This window comes from Achroia grisella, unplaced genomic scaffold (genome assembly GCF_030625045.1).
Source record: "Achroia grisella isolate CSIRO2021 unplaced genomic scaffold, CSIRO_AGI_Agris_v1 utg778, whole genome shotgun sequence".
In the NCBI taxonomy this organism is placed as follows: Eukaryota; Metazoa; Arthropoda; class Insecta; order Lepidoptera; family Pyralidae; genus Achroia; species Achroia grisella.
In genome coordinates this window covers 794,575-813,207 of record NW_026713018.1, presented here as the reverse complement: position 1 = coordinate 813,207, position 18,633 = coordinate 794,575, and the positions used below count along the sequence as shown (strand labels likewise).

The window sequence follows — 18,633 nt, the reverse complement described above, 5'->3', positions numbered from 1 at the left end:
CGCCCCCGGACCATTCGTGGGTAATAGTGGCGATCAGTAGAGGACCTTAGGCGCATGTAGTTCAATCCAGTGATTTGTTCCAGCGTTCAGTAGATGATCGTGACTACAGCTAGTGCAACCTAGTCGAAACGTCGAGAGAGGTAAATACCTTTATTTGCCGTAAAATTATTCGTGTTAAGACCCGGTTAATAATATAAATAATGTATATTAAAAACTGTTTTTTATGTAACTGAATATAATGCACGTAACACCCGTGGTGTTTCAGGCGTCCATAGGCTACGGTAACCGTTTACCATCAGATGGGCCGTATGCCTCTTTGCCAACATCGTAGTATATAAAAAATAAGTTTAAATACTTATTTTTTTTTACAGACGAATATATTTTTTTTCTGGCGAACATTAAAGTCATTTTTAAAGTGTTTATAAATGTAACCAGAATGGTAAACAGTTGTAATGGTTATTAGATGTAATGATTTATTATCGGAAAACCCAATACTCCCATTTTGTTTACTGCGGATATATTAAAAGGAAAATTACACAAAATTAAACCATAGGAACATGTGTATGACGGAAAGTAAATATTTACTGCAACTGAAGTGACAAACGAACTGACTAGTCACCTAGTGGAAAATGGTAATCTATACATATAAATAAAATTGGAGTGTCTGTTTGTAATATTTAAATAACCGTTTTTTACTATATGCATATGAATATAAATACGGTATATACACCAAAATAACATTTTTTACAATTTTTGTCTGTCTGTCTGTTTGTTCCGCCTAATCTCTGAAATGGCTGGATCGATTTTGACGGAACTTTTATTGGCAGGTAGCTCATGTAATGAGTAACTTAGCGTACTTTTGTATTAGAAAAATAAAGTTAATTTCAACAAATTTTATAACACAAAACGATACCGTTTGAACTGACAATAAAGTTACATTTTGAATAGCAATAAACTTTGGCAGATAGCTGATGTAATAAGGAGTAACTTAGGCTACTTTTATTTTAGAAAAATAAAGTTCAATTCCACGCAAATGACGAAGTCGCGTGATAAACTCCTAGTGATTGGTGATTTTGACGGGACTTTTATTGGCAGGTAGCTCATGTAATAAGGAGTAACTTAACGTACTTTTGTATTAGAAAATCTTTTATTTTAGAAAAATAAAGTATTTAACTTTATTTTTCTAAAATGAAAGATTTTTCAACAATTTTATAACACCAAACGATACCGTTTGAACTGGCAATAAAGTTACATTTTGAATAGCAATGAACCTTGGCAGGTAGGTGATGTAATAAGGAGTAACTTAGGCTACTGTTATTTTAGAAAAATAAAGTTCAATTCCACGCGGACGAAGTCGCGAGTACAGCTAGTCAGCAATAACAATAACAACGGGACTACGAACAATTTTAAAACACCAAACGATACCGTACGAACTGGCAATAAAGTTACATTTTGAATAGCAATGTTCAATAGCTAATCATATCCGCGCAAATACGAGCGAGGGGAATGACTTGATTTCGTCGTTTCATAGTTTCAGTGTGATGTTGTGCTGAATGGTTCGATCATTCGTGATGATGTGGTTAGAACGCGTCTAGTTCGGGCTCATGACACATGATTATTTCATATTTCATATTTCGTTTATTAACCAATGTAAAAAACTTCTTTACATATATGGCAAGTCATAATATACAGTGATTTATATTTATATAAATTCAATCAAATTACAATTACATTAATAAATAAAATTACATTAATTAACAAAATTACATTTTTAAATAAAATTATATTAATTAATAAAATTACATTAATAATAACTAATAACATAATATGTTTCGTAGTGTTTTAATTATATTTAGGTCAAAAAAAATCCGGTAAAAATCCTTTTTATAATATTAAAAAGGATTTTTTTCAGTTTTGAATTGTTTTGGGGTAATTCTCTTATGTGCATAGGTAGTTTATTATACATTTTGATTTTTATACTAATGCCTTGTTTAAAAGTTTTACCAAGTCTTGTTTTAGGCAACTGTATATTGCCTTTATTACGCGTATGGTAATTATGATTATCGGAAGTCTTATTTTACTCATTGCTTTAATCGTGTATAGTCAATAAGCTGTGGTAGATATACAATGAAATTACAGTCCTAATTTTTTCTTTTATAAAGTATGGTCTGGCTGATACGCGCTTGTGGAGACCACAAATAATCCTTATTGCTAGCTTTTGCTGCCTGAGTATTTTGTTTATATCGGTATCGGTATCGTAATATACAGACTTCAGCGCTTTTTTTGTTAACTAATGATTTTAATTTACTTAAGGCAAAGTTGGCTGACGCGAGTTTATTACACAGTTTTCCGATATGAGATTTATGACTGAATTTATTATCCATAGTGTATCCAAGAAACGTTGTCTTGGATACACTATCGATATATATCGATATATATATATCGATATCGATAAACGTTGTCTTGGATTAGATAACTGACATGCCAGAGGGGGGTTGTTAGTAATGGGAACTAGTAATCCCCATTGCTAATCACGATGGTTTCCAGGAGAAACCGCGTGGAGGTCGACCTAACATGGTACAGTTCCTCCTGGAAACCATCGTGATAAACTCCTAGTGATTGGTCACGATGGGCTAACTGACCTGATATTATATTCATCCTATCATCCTCCACTGGTGCCCCGCCATTGTAAACCGTTAGCGCAGGCGGGTCCACCATTTCATTATCATCCACAAAAAAAAAAACAAAAAAAAAACTGTCATGCCAATGACATTGGTTGTAGAATTAAACTAACAAACTGATTTTACCTAAGTATTTCGTTTTATGAAAATTGCGTAAGGTTTTACAACAAACTACCAGAGTATGTTCTAAATCAGAAGATTTAGAAACACTTCCTTTGTAAAAAAATATATTATAAAACTAGTTGTTGTCCGTGACTTCGACGGCGTGGAATTTAACTTTTATTTTCTATAATAAAAGTAGCCTAGTAGTGTAATAAGGAGTAACTCCTTATTACATCAGTAAAAGTCCCGTCAAAATCGGTCCCGCCATTCCAGAGATTAGCCGAAACAGATAGACAAAAATTGTAAAAAATGAAATTTTGATGTATGTACCGTATTTATATTCATATGCGTGTAGTAAAAAACGGTTATTTCAATATTACAAACAGACACTCTTTATATGTGTAGATTTCAGCCATCAGATATGGATGTAAGACATGAACTCATTATGTGAAGCAACTAACGGTATCTCAGATGCACGAGTGCCCTAAATCTACGTGGCATCTACAGTCAGTTCGTTCTTGGGAACCTCTTGCAGTAATCCGAAGCTATACGTGGATTTCAACGTTTCACCTTTACACTTTGCAAGTGCATTGTTCACTCGAACAGACAAAACTAGATATATTTTGTGCAAAAGAAACTTGTCGTAAGAATTAGCAAAATATATAACTAGATTTCTTGCCAGCCCAAACCACTGTACCTAATAGTTACCATTACGATAAAGGAAACTAAGGAATTGTCGTAAGAATAACATCAAATATAAACTACAAAACTAGGGCCAGGAAGTAAAATGAAAGGAACAATAGAATAAAGAGAAAAATTAGAATTTGGCATTCGAAATATAAAGCATCATAAATACATCATATATCACAATTAGGAAATAGTATTTATTTAAATAATTGACAACCTCGGTGGTCTAGCGGTTAGCACACCGCTTTACGACCGATGGTCGCGCGTTCATGTATGATTCACAGTATGATTGTATCGGTCTGGGTGTTTTCTATGCTAAATATGTATGTATTTACAAAAAAATATCTATGTATTTGTATCAGTTATCTGGTACCCGTAACACAAGCTTTAGCTAGCTTAACTCGGGTCTAGATGGCGCTGTGTGAATTGTCCTGAGATTATTTATTAGATTTTTAGATTATTATGTTAATTTTGAACTTTATCTTTAATCCGTGCAAAGTCAGTGCACGTGTTGATTCAATTGGGAATTACTGGTACATTATTGTCGTTAATTGCTAAATTCTCATTATCATCTCGTTCTATATATTGTCTAGTTTTAGTCTATCTAACTTTACGTTCATATTTATTGGTTTCTTCTAATTCGTTTCCACTTTGCCTATTCTTTAGCATTTTACCGTTGAGTTCATTGACTTTTAAAGGCCTTTAAGAATTAATACGTAGTCATCTTCCAAGGGCATCTATATATATAACTAGCTGTACCCGCTACTTTATTTTTCTAAAATAAAAGTAGCCGAAGTTGCTCCTCATTATATCACCTACCTGCTAAAAAAGTCCCGTCAAAATCGGTCCAGCCATTTCAGAGATTAGCCGGAACAAACAGACAGACAGACAAATATGGTAAAAATTGACATTTTGGTGTATGTACAGTATTTATATTCGTAAGCATGTAGTAAAAAACTGTTCATACAATATTACAAACAGACACTATAATTTTATTTATATTTATAGATTCTATTGTAAATTACTTTATAAGATAACGTGATGACCATTTGATGCTCAGTCACGATAAAGAATGACGTCATGTCACCTGTGAGTGTGTATTGTTCAGCTTTTGTGTACGATCCTCAGTATTTGAATATGACCTTATCAAGAGGGAAAGGGCAGATCCGGTTCGTCCTTTGGACAAGATGTTTTGTGACAATGGATGTAATGTAGGTTTAGGAGGCTCATTGGACAGTCTACCAAAGATTGCGTCATCTGCTATTTTTTTGGAATTACACTTTTTTTTATTTATAATGATGATTTATTGCACCAACTTGTATACGATCCTCAGTATTTGAATATGACCTTATCAAGAGGGAAAGGGCAGATCCGGTTCGTCCTTTGGACAAGATGTTTTGCGACAATGGATGTAATGTAGATTTAGGAGGCTCATTGGACAGTCTACCAAAGATTGCGTTATCTGACATTTTTTTGGAATTACACTTTTTTTTTATTTATAATGATGATTTATTGCACCAACTTGTATACGATTCTCAGTATTTGAATATGACCTTATCAAGAGGGCAAGGGCAGATTCGGTTAGTCCTTTGGACAAGATGTTTTGTGACAATGGATGTAGGTTTAGGAGGCTCATCTACAGTCTACCAAAGATTACGTTATCTACCATTTTTTTGGAATTACACTTTTTTTTTATTTATAATGATTATTTATTGCACCAACTTGTATAAGATCCTCAGTAATTTTTTTTTTGTATGTGGTAATGAAATGATAATGGCACCAACTGGAGGGTGATAATTTGAGCATATACGATCTTCAGTATTTGATTATAACTTTATCATAGTACATTGATAGCAATGGGGTCAAGAGTCCATATTACTAACAATCCCCTTACCCCCTGATCCTCAGTATTTGAATATGACCAGCTTATCAAGAAGGAAAGGAAAATCAGGAAAATCCCAGGAAAAGGCAGATCCGGTTCGTGCTTTGGACAAGATGTTTTGCAACAATAGATGTAGGTTTAGGAGGCTCATTGGACAGTCTACCAAACTTTGCGTTATCTGCCATTTTATTGGAATTACACTTTTTTCTTATTTATAATGCTTTATTGCACCAACTTTAAAAAGAGATACAAGAAAAATTCTTTCACTTATAGATAATTAAAAAATATATGTATGTCTGTATATTATATATATAAAATTCTCGTACCACAATGTTAGTTACCATACTCGTCCATAAACGGCTTGATCGATTGTTATGAAAGTTTTTATGCATATTCAGTAGGTCTGAGAATCGCCTACTATTTTTCATACCCTTTAGTGATAAGCTCTGTCTACCCCTAACATTTTTTTTTATTTTTTGGACTAACCCCTCTTTTAATAGCGATTTTAATTTATATGGCAAAACATCATTTGCGGGGTCAACTTGTATATATAATATATATATATATATATATATATATATATATATATATATATATAACTCAAAGGTGACTGAAGTAGTGATCTATCAACGCACAGCCCAAACCACTGGACGGATCGGACTGAAATTTGGCATGCAGGTAGATGTTATGACGTAGGCATCCGCTAAGAAAGGATTTTGATTAATTCTACCCCCAACGGGATAAAATAGGGGATGAAAGTTTGTATGAAACTTTGTCAATTTTAAACCGATCGGGCTGAGACTTAGCATGCATAAAGCTGATATGACGTAGGCATCCCCTAAGAAAGGATATTGATAAATTCCAAGGGGATAAATTAACGCGAGCGAAGTCGCGGGCAAAAGCTAGTATATATATATGCAATATAATTTAGTACTTACGAAGTACTTCTGTACTTGGACGAGCTCGGCAGTTGAAAGCATCGTAAACAGTTCCATTTCGCTAATGTTTGTATTGCTAAGGGGAGGCAGAATGTTATATGGTATTACGTTTATATATGTAACTAGCTGTTCCCGCGACTTCGTCCGAGTGGAATTTAACATTAGTTTTCTAAAATAAAAGTAGCCTAAGTTACTCCTTATTACATCAGTTACCTGCCAAAAAAGTCCCGTCAAAATCGGTCCAGCCATTTTAGAGATTAGCCGGAACAAACAGATAGACACACAGACAGACAAAAATTGAAAACAATGTATAAATTTTGGTGTACGTACCGTATTTATATTCATATGCATGTAGTAAAAACCGGTTATTTCAATATTACAAACAGACACTCCAATTTTATTTATATGTATAGATGTATGGCGACACCTAGACTTAGGTTTTAGTCGTTGTTTTTGGTTTGTCTGTTTTTTTATTACATCTGAAATTCTTGTCCCTCACGGGTCTTTGAAAAAGGGCGAGCATAGATCTATATAGGTCGCAATGTTACAGGTCTTGGCACATGACAATAGTCAGAAATCCCCCGATAAAAAAAATTACATCTGAATTTGGTACTTATACACCATGAAATATATATGAATAAAGTAGCTTATCTGACAAACATAGTTTTGTCATATAAACTAATATTAAAAAATAGGGGTTGATGGTAGAAGGGTGAGAATTTAGGATTGCATGTATTTTTTAATGCTGAATCAAGAGAGATTAAAAAAAATATATTTTGCATGGCCATCATATCACTATGGTATAAAAATTATTTTTATTGTATATTAAGATAAAATTTAAATGAAATGCATATATTATATATACGGTACTTACAAAAAATTACATATTTCGACGGACGCCCCTATTGTCTGTCAATATACCCCGTGTATAAATACGACGATAGTAATGAAAACACTAGTATATATACGTAAATTTTAAAATTCTGTATGTAAGTATGTAAGTTCTAATTCTTTTCCTTTCCATTAATACATTTTTCATTCCTTCATGGCTATAATTATTTATTTTTTACACATTTATTATATTCCTATTCATAGTATTCATATATATCAAATTAAATTATAGTATCTCAGTATTTATAACGTTCTGGTACTCTAACTGTTTCCTACTTTCCAAGTTCCTTTATTACTTATTTATTTCACATTATTTCGTTCAGTTCATTTTACTTTATTAAAAAAAAAATACAAGGTACATTATTCACCCTCGAGGACCTAGCTGAAAATCAGTGTTTTGCTCCTTTAGTGATTCTCCACACTGAGCTATGTAGCAGTTTTGTATTGCTGTAGTACACACATGCAGGTTTACTCTTATTGAATTGTTATATTGTAGGTACTTGTCGTTTGATGTTATAATTAAGCCTATATGTGTGTACTAAGATACAAATAAAAACTATTATCTATCTATCTAAGTCATTTATTCGCATTACAGACAGATATGCACATAAAGTTAAGCCCCAGTGACAATAGTAGGTTGCGCTGTAATAAACCTTTTTTCAGTAATCATGCAAATTTTATTAATAAATCTAATAATTACATATATTAATATCTACATTATAAAGAGATAGATGGACTGTGTGAAAGATGATATGGTGAGAAAGGGAGTAAATAACGGAATGACTGCGAACAGAGATGAATGGAAGAGAAAAACATATTACGCCGACCCCAAATAAATGGGATAAGGAAGAAGCAGATGATGATTAATATCTACATTATAACAATTAGATATTTAGATTCTATTGTGGACACGTCTTTTAAAGATTTAAAACTAATCTGTTAAAATTAAAATTGCCTTTTAAATAAATCGGTATCGCAGGTACACCATTACCCCGCTATAGGTGGTAACATTCTATGAAAATTTGATATTTACACGTGTCAGTTTAGTCTCCGGGATTAGAATAGAATAGAAATAGAATAGAAAATCATTTATTCAAATAAACTTACATTGAAGCACTTTTGAATAGTCATAACATTTTTTTTTTAACCTACCGCTCATTCGGAATGCTGTCTCATCACAAGAAGAACAAGCAAGAAACTTGTGTGTTGCTCTTTTAAATAATTTATTCTTACTTACAATTTAAGTTTAAGTGTGTGAATACAAACCACCGATTAGCACTAATTCTATTAAATACTCAAAAACAAAAAATATTGAATACATAACCAACTGGTTAAACAATTAATAAGAGGAAATCAGTCATAGTGATTAGAGCAGACCAGTCCCTACAAGCAGCACCCGTTCACGAGTATGACGGATGAGCCAGCCATCACTGCGCTCGACCATATTTTAGGGAGCCCAATGACCCGGCCCACCACGCCGCCACATTAAAAAACAAACTATAGATAGATAGATAAAAATCTTATTTACCTTCAAGGCTCGCATCGCTTTGCATTACCTATCCGAAGACATTAAGTTTCTTGCCAGTTCTTCTCAATTGAATCTGTATACTGAACTAGATGGTAGGGAAAAATTATAAATAAAAAATTTTATGTTCTTAAATAAATCAGATATTTTAGCCGCTAAAATGTCCTACATATATAAATGATTTAGAAAAAAAGATGCATCGAGTTCTCATGATGTTAAGTCTAGTCATGACTTTGATATTTGAACACCTCATCATGAGTCAGAGTGGTTGTCCTTTAATTGACATCATCAGTTTGTGTTTAGCACTCGGACAGAGCAGCGTGCTGTAGACTCTTATAAAGAAATAAAGTGTACAGTTAATAGTGAAATAGTGTATTTAGTGTACTATAGTTATATATATTACTAGCTGTCCCCGCGACTTCGTCCGCGTGGAATTTAAGTTTATTTTTTCTAAAATAAACATACCTTAAGTTACTCCTTATTACATTAGCTACCTGCCAATAATAGTCCCGTCAAAATCGGTCCAGCCATTTCAGAGATTAGCCGGAACAAACAGACAGACAGACAGACAAAAATTGTAAAAAATGTTATTTTGGTATATGTACCGTATTTATATTGGGAAATTGGGAAACTTTTTTACGGTTACGTTGCGCATTCTGGTCTACGTATTTATATTTTTTGCCTTGCCACGATCTAATGGACTAGCAATCGCGATTGACCTATTGGCCACCCCCTGTTTTATATTGAGAAAACTCATAAAAGGATTGTTAGAATATTTCCCTTAGTATACGTCTGCGTTCAAATACATAGGTTTTTTTCGTAACCACATACATAATGTACAAAGAAAACCAGACCGATACAAACATAATCATGAATACAAATGTTTGTGCCGTACGAGGAATCGAACCCGCGACCTTCGGAAGTGAGGCGGTTAAACCGCTAGACCACCGACCACCGAAGCCATTATTAACAATCCCCTGTTCACTCTATACTAATATTATAAAGAGCTAAAGTTTGTGAGGTTGTATGGATCTCTGGATCTACTGAACCGATATTGAAATTTGTTTTAGTGTTGGATAGCCCATTATCGAGGCTATAGGCTATATAACATCACGCTACGACCAATATGAGCGGAGCAATGAAAATTGTGGGGACTGGTCTGTTCAGATTCTCAACACTGATTAGATTTTTATTTTTTTGCAATAGCATATGCTGGTGTTCAATCTATTCTCCCAAATTTGAATTTAAATGAAATGTATTATTATAAATATGTACATTTATCTAAAAAAAAAATAAGAGCTGAGATTCTTTTCAGTTCTTCTCATCTTGAAATCATTCCGAACTGACGATATATTTGACATATCATAAGAGTCTGTAATAGACCTACATGAATAAAGATATTTTGAATTTGAATTTGAAAAAGTCTTGCAAAAACGGCGGAAATGTAACTCGGACGATGTTTGCGTAGTTCAGGTAGTATTAGTATAGATTACAGATTATCAAGTTAGAAGACATATTAAGCGTAGAAGTTACATTTTTTATTTGACTATAGGCTATATAACATCACGTTGCGATCATTAGGCTCGGAGCAGCAATAAAAAGTTTTGCAAAACCGGCGAAAATGTAACTCGGACGATGTTTGCGTAGGTCAGCTAGTATTAATATAGATAACAGAGCAGTGATCTAGAATATATATTGAACGTAAAAATTATGTTTTTTGTTTGACTATAAATTGTGAGGAATTTGATTGTGATGGCGAATTTCTGTCAAAGTAAACCTTCAACTAAAGTTATCACTGTAAGTACTGTGTATAATACATCTTTATCCTATTTATTTGTGAATAGAATAGAATAGAAAATCATTTATATCATTTTTTTCTAATCTACCGCTCATTCGAAAAGCCGTCTCATCACAAGAAGAACGAGCAAGAAACTTATGTGTTGCTCGTGGTCGTCGTAATATGTTTTTCTCTTCCATTCATCCCTGTTCGCAGTCATCACGTTATTTACTTCCTTTCTTACCATATCATCTTTCACACAGTCCATCCATCTCTTTTTCGGCCTTCCTCTGCCCTTATAACCATCCACATTCATATGTAACACCTTTCTTAAGTTATGATCTTCATTCCTACGCATTACATGCCCATACCATGATAAACGATTACTCTGTAACCTCTCCGACACCGGCGCCAGATCATCCGGCTGGAATGAAACTTCCATACCCGACACATAACGGGTACGACGTCGACCCCAATCTGCTGACTTCGGTGTGTGGCAGGTTGTGTGCACTGTACTTGGGATCGAATAAGACAGTACACTGTACGTACGTGTAAATACTCTTTAATTAATAATAAAAATATCCTTGGACAATTAACACAGCGCCATCTAGTGCCAAGCTAAGTAGAGCTCGTGTTATGGGTACTAGACAACTGATATAAATACATAGATTCATATTTTTTTATAGATACACACATATTAGACATAGAAAACGTCCAGACAGATACAATCATACTCATGAATACAAATGTTTGTATCGCGCGAGGAATCGAACCCGCGACCATCGGAAGTTAAGCGGTGTGTACGCCGCTGGACCATCGAGACTGTCACAATCGTCAATTAACTATAATATATAATGTGTATACAATTTGATTGTGATGGCGCATTTCACTCAAAATAAAACTTTAATGACGTACTAAGTATAATAAACTTTTTTTTTCTGGTGGATATTAGGATGCCCTCCCTTCAAAACGTCCAGACAGATACAATCATACTCATGAATACAAATGTTTGTTTCGCGCGAGGAATCAAAGGGTGACATTGCACAATGTCCTCTACGGTACCCCCTTCTGAGTCACTACTAAGAAAATAGACCAATATGTATTTAACATTTTTTTTTTATAAAATGCATTTTTATGAAACTTCGTTAATTTTAAACTAATATTTATTTGAATGTTTAGAAAAAAAAATTCGAAATTAGAAACGTGTCTATAAAAAATAAGGCCGAACTAAATAGGTTTCATGTAATAAAAAATAAAATAAGTTCGAGAAAACAGTATCATACATCCATAATTTCAGTATGTAGCGTCTATAAAGCAGGTTATTTGTAGGTCTGTGTCTATGTTGGTAGGTCTTGCACGGCTTCCTCCCACTAAGTAATCCATTACAGTCAGTGAACAAACCGAAATATGTAACTTATTTTCATATATCTACAGAAAACGTTTGCACTCTGCTATCAACAGCACAGAGTAAATATTTAAAAAGTATTATCCAATTTCAAATGAACTGTTCGTATTTTAAATATTGTAAGTAAATTATTACATTCCATTTTCAAAAGTGCATTCCAAATGAATAGAACAGAACTATATTACTCCATCCCTTTTGCTCTTAGTTGAAATTGCAAATTGCGTTTTTTTTTTAATTAGCGTAGTGTATTGGTAGGCAAAGGAATTATTTTAATTGAAGCGTTGTGTTTAAGTTTCTGCTTAGTATTAGCTAGTTGTTTGTTTTTGCATTTTCATTATTTCACATCAAATGGCTGCGCGTCATCTGCCTATGTACATGCTAATTTTTGTGCACTGTTTTTTTTTTAATCTAATCATGTTTTTTAAGTCTTTTAATGCTATCATAATGTGATGTTTGAAAGTACTGATTACTAATTTGTTGTGTGTATTTTTAAAATTAATTTTAAAAGAATTTTCATATGTTCCATGTTAAAATTAATTTTTAATATAACTTTCGTGTTGTTTATGTAAATGTTTGAGGTTAACACGTTTATAAATCACGTTAAATGCTCAAGCCTCATTTTGAATATATTTACGTTTTTTTTTTAATTACAGCTGGCATGGAATGATAATTTGAAAGTTTTTGTGTATATGATGAGAAAATTATGTAATTTTAAATACAATAAAAGCATGTATATATTTATGGTAAATTTCAGAATATTACAGCTGTTAATAATATGATCGTCATATTTATCGTTTCTAAAATGTGTAATTTTTTTTAAAATTAAAATGGCATAGAACAATAATTTAAAAGTTTTTGTGTATATGATGAGAAAATTATGTAATTTTAAATGCAATAAAAGTATGTTATTGATGGTTAAATTTCAGATTTTAATTTCGAGATATTTATCGTTTCTATAATAAATAAATGATTTATTTTGTATGTTGTATGGTTATATATAACTGCATGTGATACTAACGGTTATAAGAGTTATTGTGCATAACGTTATTGTCTACAGAGGCGGTCACCGCACGCATTGGCAGTGTTTGACTAAAAGCAAATCTAACACGAGTTTTTTGCACAGCAAAAGTAAGTTTCGCGCTACCCGCCAACATCATACGTTTTTCGCTTCCATTTTTCGCTATCGAATATCGATTTGGTTTGTCCAATTTGTTGGCACATGAAACCTATTTTTGTTTTAAAGCTGATTTGTTATTAAAAAGATATAAAAAAACTTATTTTCTACCTGTCAACAAAATCTGTATATATTGTTATTAATTTTATTTTAGTTAGGCTAATTATAAAATGCTAAAAATAAAGACAAAAATAATTGTTCCGTACAAATTTTCATGCTCTATTTTGTAATTATCTATATATATAAATAAAATCGGAGTGTCTGTTTGTAATATTGAAATAAACTGTTAGTACATGCATATGAATATAAATACGGTACATACATCCAAATAACATTTTTTACAATTTTTGTCTGTCTGTCTGTTTGTTCCGGCTAATCTCTGTCTTTCGGACTTTGTCCTTCGTCAGCGTGGAATTTAACTTAATTTTTTTAAAATAAAAGTAGCCTAAGTTACTCCTAATTACATCAGCTACTTGCCAAAAAAAATCCCGCCAAAATCGGTTCAGCCATTTCAGAGATTAGCCGGAACAAACAATCAGACAGACAGATAGACAAAAATTTAAAAAAATGTTATTTGGGTGTATTTATATTCATATGCATGTTGTAAAAAACGGTTATTTCAATATTACAAACAGACACTCCAATTTTATTTATATGTATAGAAGATTAACGAAATTAATAATAAATAACATACTTTGTTTACAGATAGAAAAGATTTTATTTCCCTTTAATTACAATATTTTTGTAGCTTTTATACAAAAAGAGGTTTCATGTCCTAACACAATTAGTTAATAATAATATAGTTAGATTATATTCGTATATATAGATATATACGTTCAATTCATTAAGTCTCAAAGAATAGCATTTATTTATATATTAAAATTGCTTTTGCAATAGCAGATGCTGGTGTTCACTCTATTCTCCCAATTTTGTATTTAATTTATTTTTATTTATTTATTAAAACATTAATGCATAAATACAAAAAAAAAGGTGCAAATGGCGGAATTAACTCCATAAGGCATTTTCTCCCAGTCCACCATTTTAATGATTCTGTATTATTGTAAAAGAGTTTAAATGAAAAGACTACGAGCTGAGTTTCTTGTCAGTTCTTCTCATCTCGAAATCATTCCGAACTGACGGTAGATTTGATATCATAAGAGTCTGTAATAGACCTACATGAATAAAGAGCATTTTTTTATTATTTATTTTAAGCACGTAAGTTTTTTTTATCACTATATACATACAACCTTACCATCTTATATAGTTTTATAGAAAATTATCAATGAAGTTGTTATGGAAGAATATTGAAAGGTGCACTCATCTACGATAACGGTATACGCTGGCGGGGCACCAGTGGAGGATGATGAGCATGAGGTCAGGTCAGTAAGCCCATCGTGACAAATTTATCACGATGGTTTCCAGGGGGAACAGCGTGGAGGTCTACCTGATATGGTACATTGCTAGCAATCGGCGGATTTTTCTCCCCACTACTAACTAATGTAGTAGTAGAAATATATAACATTTTTTTATATAAATCCGTAACATAGTTCATGCAAATGAAAGGGGAAACGCCACAGCCTATCCTATGTGGTTGTAGCCCGCTCTTGTATAAACGAAATATCTCATTCGGAAAGTAAGTACTCTATCTTGAGGAAATAAAAACCATTCTCCCCACTACTAACTACCCCCTACTAATGTAGTAGTAGAAATATATAACATTTTTTTTTATATAAATCCGTAACATAGTACATGCAAATGAAAGGGGAAACACCACAGCCTATCCTATGTGGTTGTAGCCCGCTCTTGTATAAACGAAATATCTCATTCGGAAAGTACGCACTCTATCTTGAGGAGATAAAAACCATTACTCCTAAGAATATCCTTCAATTCTTGTCCCTGACGGGTCTAGTGAAGAGCGAATAGCGAACTCTGAAAAAAGGCAAGCACAATAGATCTATGCAAGTGGCAGAGCCAGGTATCTTTATTACCGATTAATAGTTCAAACCCCTTATCGAAATGGCATACATTTTTTTTTATATGCACTGCCCACATAAATCTCTGTTTGCCCAATAGTTGACTAGGAGAAAATACCTTATGGTGTTAAGTCCGCCATAAGCAAATAAAATATATATAAAGTACAGTATATAGAAAACAGCCAAAGTTATATAAACAATAATAATCATGAAATGTTTGTATAGTCCGAGAATCGAATCTGCGACCATCGGACGGCGGTGTACTAATCGAACTAGCACCGCCATCTTGTCATTGTCATCTCTAGATAAACATAAAGGAGAGCATGAGGTCGTCGATCCCAAAATATATTTAGCGGCTTTGTTATCAAAACCAGCCGGTCATGTACACGGTAGAGTTGGCGGGAAAAATTATTTTGGGAATAAACAAAGCCGCGTGCATTATTAATGTTGATTTTTTCTCTTTTTGAGAATCGACACGGCGCCATCCAGCCCCAAGTAAAATGAAATCAGAACTCTTTTATTGTAATTATCTCTTAGACCACATCATCACTTAACATCAGGTGAGATTGCGGTCAAACACGCTCAAATTTTAATATAAAAAAAAAGGAAACCTTAGGTATGAAGAAAATGTATATTTTTAAGTATTGATATCAGTTGTCTAGCTCCCATAACACTGGGTTGTTACCCCATAATTTACATTTTAGAAACAAGAGTTGCAAAAACCAGTAAACAATAGTTAAATTCATATGCAGTTAAAATAGATGGAATAGAGTAATTAAATTTTTAAATACAAGTATTGGATTTTCTTTTATAATTATATATGTATATTATTTATAATCTTATATATAAAATTCTCGTGTCACAGTTTTCGTTCCCATACTCCTCCGAAACGGCTTGGCCGATTCTCATGAAATTTTGTGAGCGTATTGAGTAGGTCTGAGAAGCGGCCAACATCTATTTTTCATCCCCCTAAATGTTAGGGGTAGTCCACCCCAAATTTTTTTTTAAGGCAAAACGTTTGCCGGGACAGCTAGTTATATATATAAAATATGCTGTTTATTAACTACTCAGGATGTCCCACGACACTACAAAAAGTCGTCGGGTCGTGAGAAAACAGGACGGTTAGCAATTCTACATACACAAGCTCTGCTTAGCTTGGGACTAGATGGCGCTGTGTGGATTGTACATTTATTATATTCGATACACAGAAATTTCAAACTGAACACCGGTTAATAATATAAATAATGTATATTAAACACGAAAGTTTATAAATACAGTGGACCCGCGGTTATCCGACAATCGTTTTGCAGGGTAGTGTCGCACAATCGAATTTGTCGGATCATAGAGGGGGCCTAAGGGGTCCCTTATAGTCCGGATTTTTTTTACAAAAGAGTACTTTGTAATCCGACAAATTACAGGTCCAGTGATAAGGTTCTATGTTATATATGTATGCATGTACAAATATTACTTCATTATGTATGTCAACTACTAAAAGATTCGTTATGAATTAGGTGGTCTGAAATATCACATATTTCTTGAATTGTCAGTGTTTTGTGCTTTCGCTTCTGAACTGATAGGTGATACACAATGAAAAAAGGCAGTAAACAATGAACACCACTATCTTCATCACATGGGAGTAGTCAAATTCAACTAAGCAATCATAATCAAATAGGCGTTGAGTATAACAGTGGATATATACAAGACTAGTTCAAACTTGTTCAATCATGCATTAGCGACGATTGTCAAAAAAAGATTCAATAATAAATAATAGACCATGTCGGATTACAAGCGGGGCCGGATTACCGCGGGTCTACTGTAATTAAAACGCAACGGGTATTAAAAAGGAAATTAAAGAAGAATTTATACATCTTGTTCTCTCTGATTAAGTTATATTTAGCTTTGTTTGGAAAAGCTGCGACGTCAAGTGGGGCGTGCTTGTTTGAAGGAAATTTTATTTTGGGCGTAAACAAAGCAGCGTGTCAATGTGTAGATTCATTTATCTCTAATGTTAATGACCTTTGTATAATTTTGACGACCTCGGTGGTCTAGCGGTCAAGCACACCGCTTTACGACCGATGGTCGCTGGTTCGATTCCTCGCACGGCACAAACATTTGTATTCATGAGTATGATTGTTTGTATCGGTCTAGGTGTTTTCTATGTATAATATGTATGTATTTACAAAAAAATATCTGTGTATACGTATCAGTTATCTAGTACCCATAACATAAGCTTTAGCTAGCTTAACTTGGGTCTAGATGGCGCTGTGTGAATTGTCCTGAGATTATTATTATTATATACTACTAGTTGGCCCGCCCAACTCGTCCGCATTTCATTTATTGAGAGATTTCTTTGTTTACAAACATTTTAGCTGAGGTTGTTGTCTTTTACATACTACTATAATAGAAATGTACCTAATCTATACATATAAATAAAATTGGAGTATCTATTTGTAATATTGAAATAACCGTTTTTTACTACATGTATATGAATATATTATATATACGGTACATATACCAAAATAACATTTTTGATAATTTTTGTCTGTCTATCTGTCGGTCTGTTTGTTCCGGCTAATCTCTGAAGTGGTTGAACTGATTTTGACGGGACTTTTTTTGGCAGGTAGCTAATATAATAAGGAGTAACTTTTATATCAGTTAAATTCTTTTATTTTAGAAAAATAAATTTAAATTCCACGCGGACGAAGTCGCGGGAACAGCTGGTTGGCAATAAATTTCGATTCTAAATTCAACAAAATATCTTTATTCATGTAGGTCTATTATAGAGTCTTATGATATGTCAAATCTACCGTCAGCTCGGATGATTTCGAGATGAGAAGAACTGACAAGAAACTCAGCTGGTATTCTCTTCAAATTAATATTATGATTATTTTTACAAGAGCTTGGTGACTCGCCTATAGTCGTCACAATACATCGCATATCCAGTACAATACTAGTGTAATACAGAACTTTAAATATTTTGAAATTTGACTTTAATATCACAGTTACAATGTGGACTTTCGATTGCGATTTGTATATGTAGAAACAGCTACTCGCCCCGGCTTCGCACGGGTGTACATGTATTATCTATATAAACCTTCCTCTTGAATAACTCACTCTATTTATAAAAAAAAACGCTTCGAAATCCGTTGTGTAGTTTTAAAGATTTAAGCATACATAGGGACGGATAAACAGCGACAGCGACTTTGTTTTATACTATGTAATGACTCAGTCTTTATATCATAGTGACAAAATTTTATTGACAATATATATGAGGCGTTATAGCTTCAAGATCGCTGGAAGGCATTGGATGCGAGCAGCACAGGACCGATCGTCGTGGAGATCTTTGGGGGAGGCCTATGTCCAGCAGTGGACGTCTTCCGGGCTGCGATGATGATGATGATGAGGCTTTTTAGCAATATATAGTGTGCCTACACTTGTAATAGTCCAGTCAAAATAGACATTTCAGTTAGCCAAAATTCGCATAGAGCTGAATATTGGTATAGACGTGCTTAAATTAAGTTTATTTGAATAAATGATTTTCTATTCTATTATATTCACAATAACGCAATAAACATTGTGTTCATATAAAAATTAATTA

At 33.2% G+C, this 18,633-nt stretch overlaps 1 protein-coding gene across 5 annotated transcripts in view; it reads left to right on the top strand.

Moving 5' to 3' along the window:
* The window catches only part of LOC131850629 (epsin-2), a 60,952-nt gene that overhangs the window by 14,683 nt on the left and 27,636 nt on the right, over nt 1-18,633 (top strand). The window contains exon 1 of one of the 5 annotated variants that reach the window (XM_059200928.1): nt 94-140. The exons of 2 other annotated variants lie outside the window; for them this stretch is intronic. Coding sequence is in view for 1 of the 3 variants with exons in the window: in XM_059200925.1 (XP_059056908.1) it covers nt 10,459-10,503 (45 nt within the window). In the remaining 2 variants the exon portion in view is untranslated. Of the gene's footprint in view, nt 1-93; nt 141-10,455; nt 10,504-12,963; nt 13,017-18,633 lie in introns of those variants that run through there. 2 more of the 5 variants (XM_059200925.1, XM_059200927.1) reach the window with 2 other exon arrangements.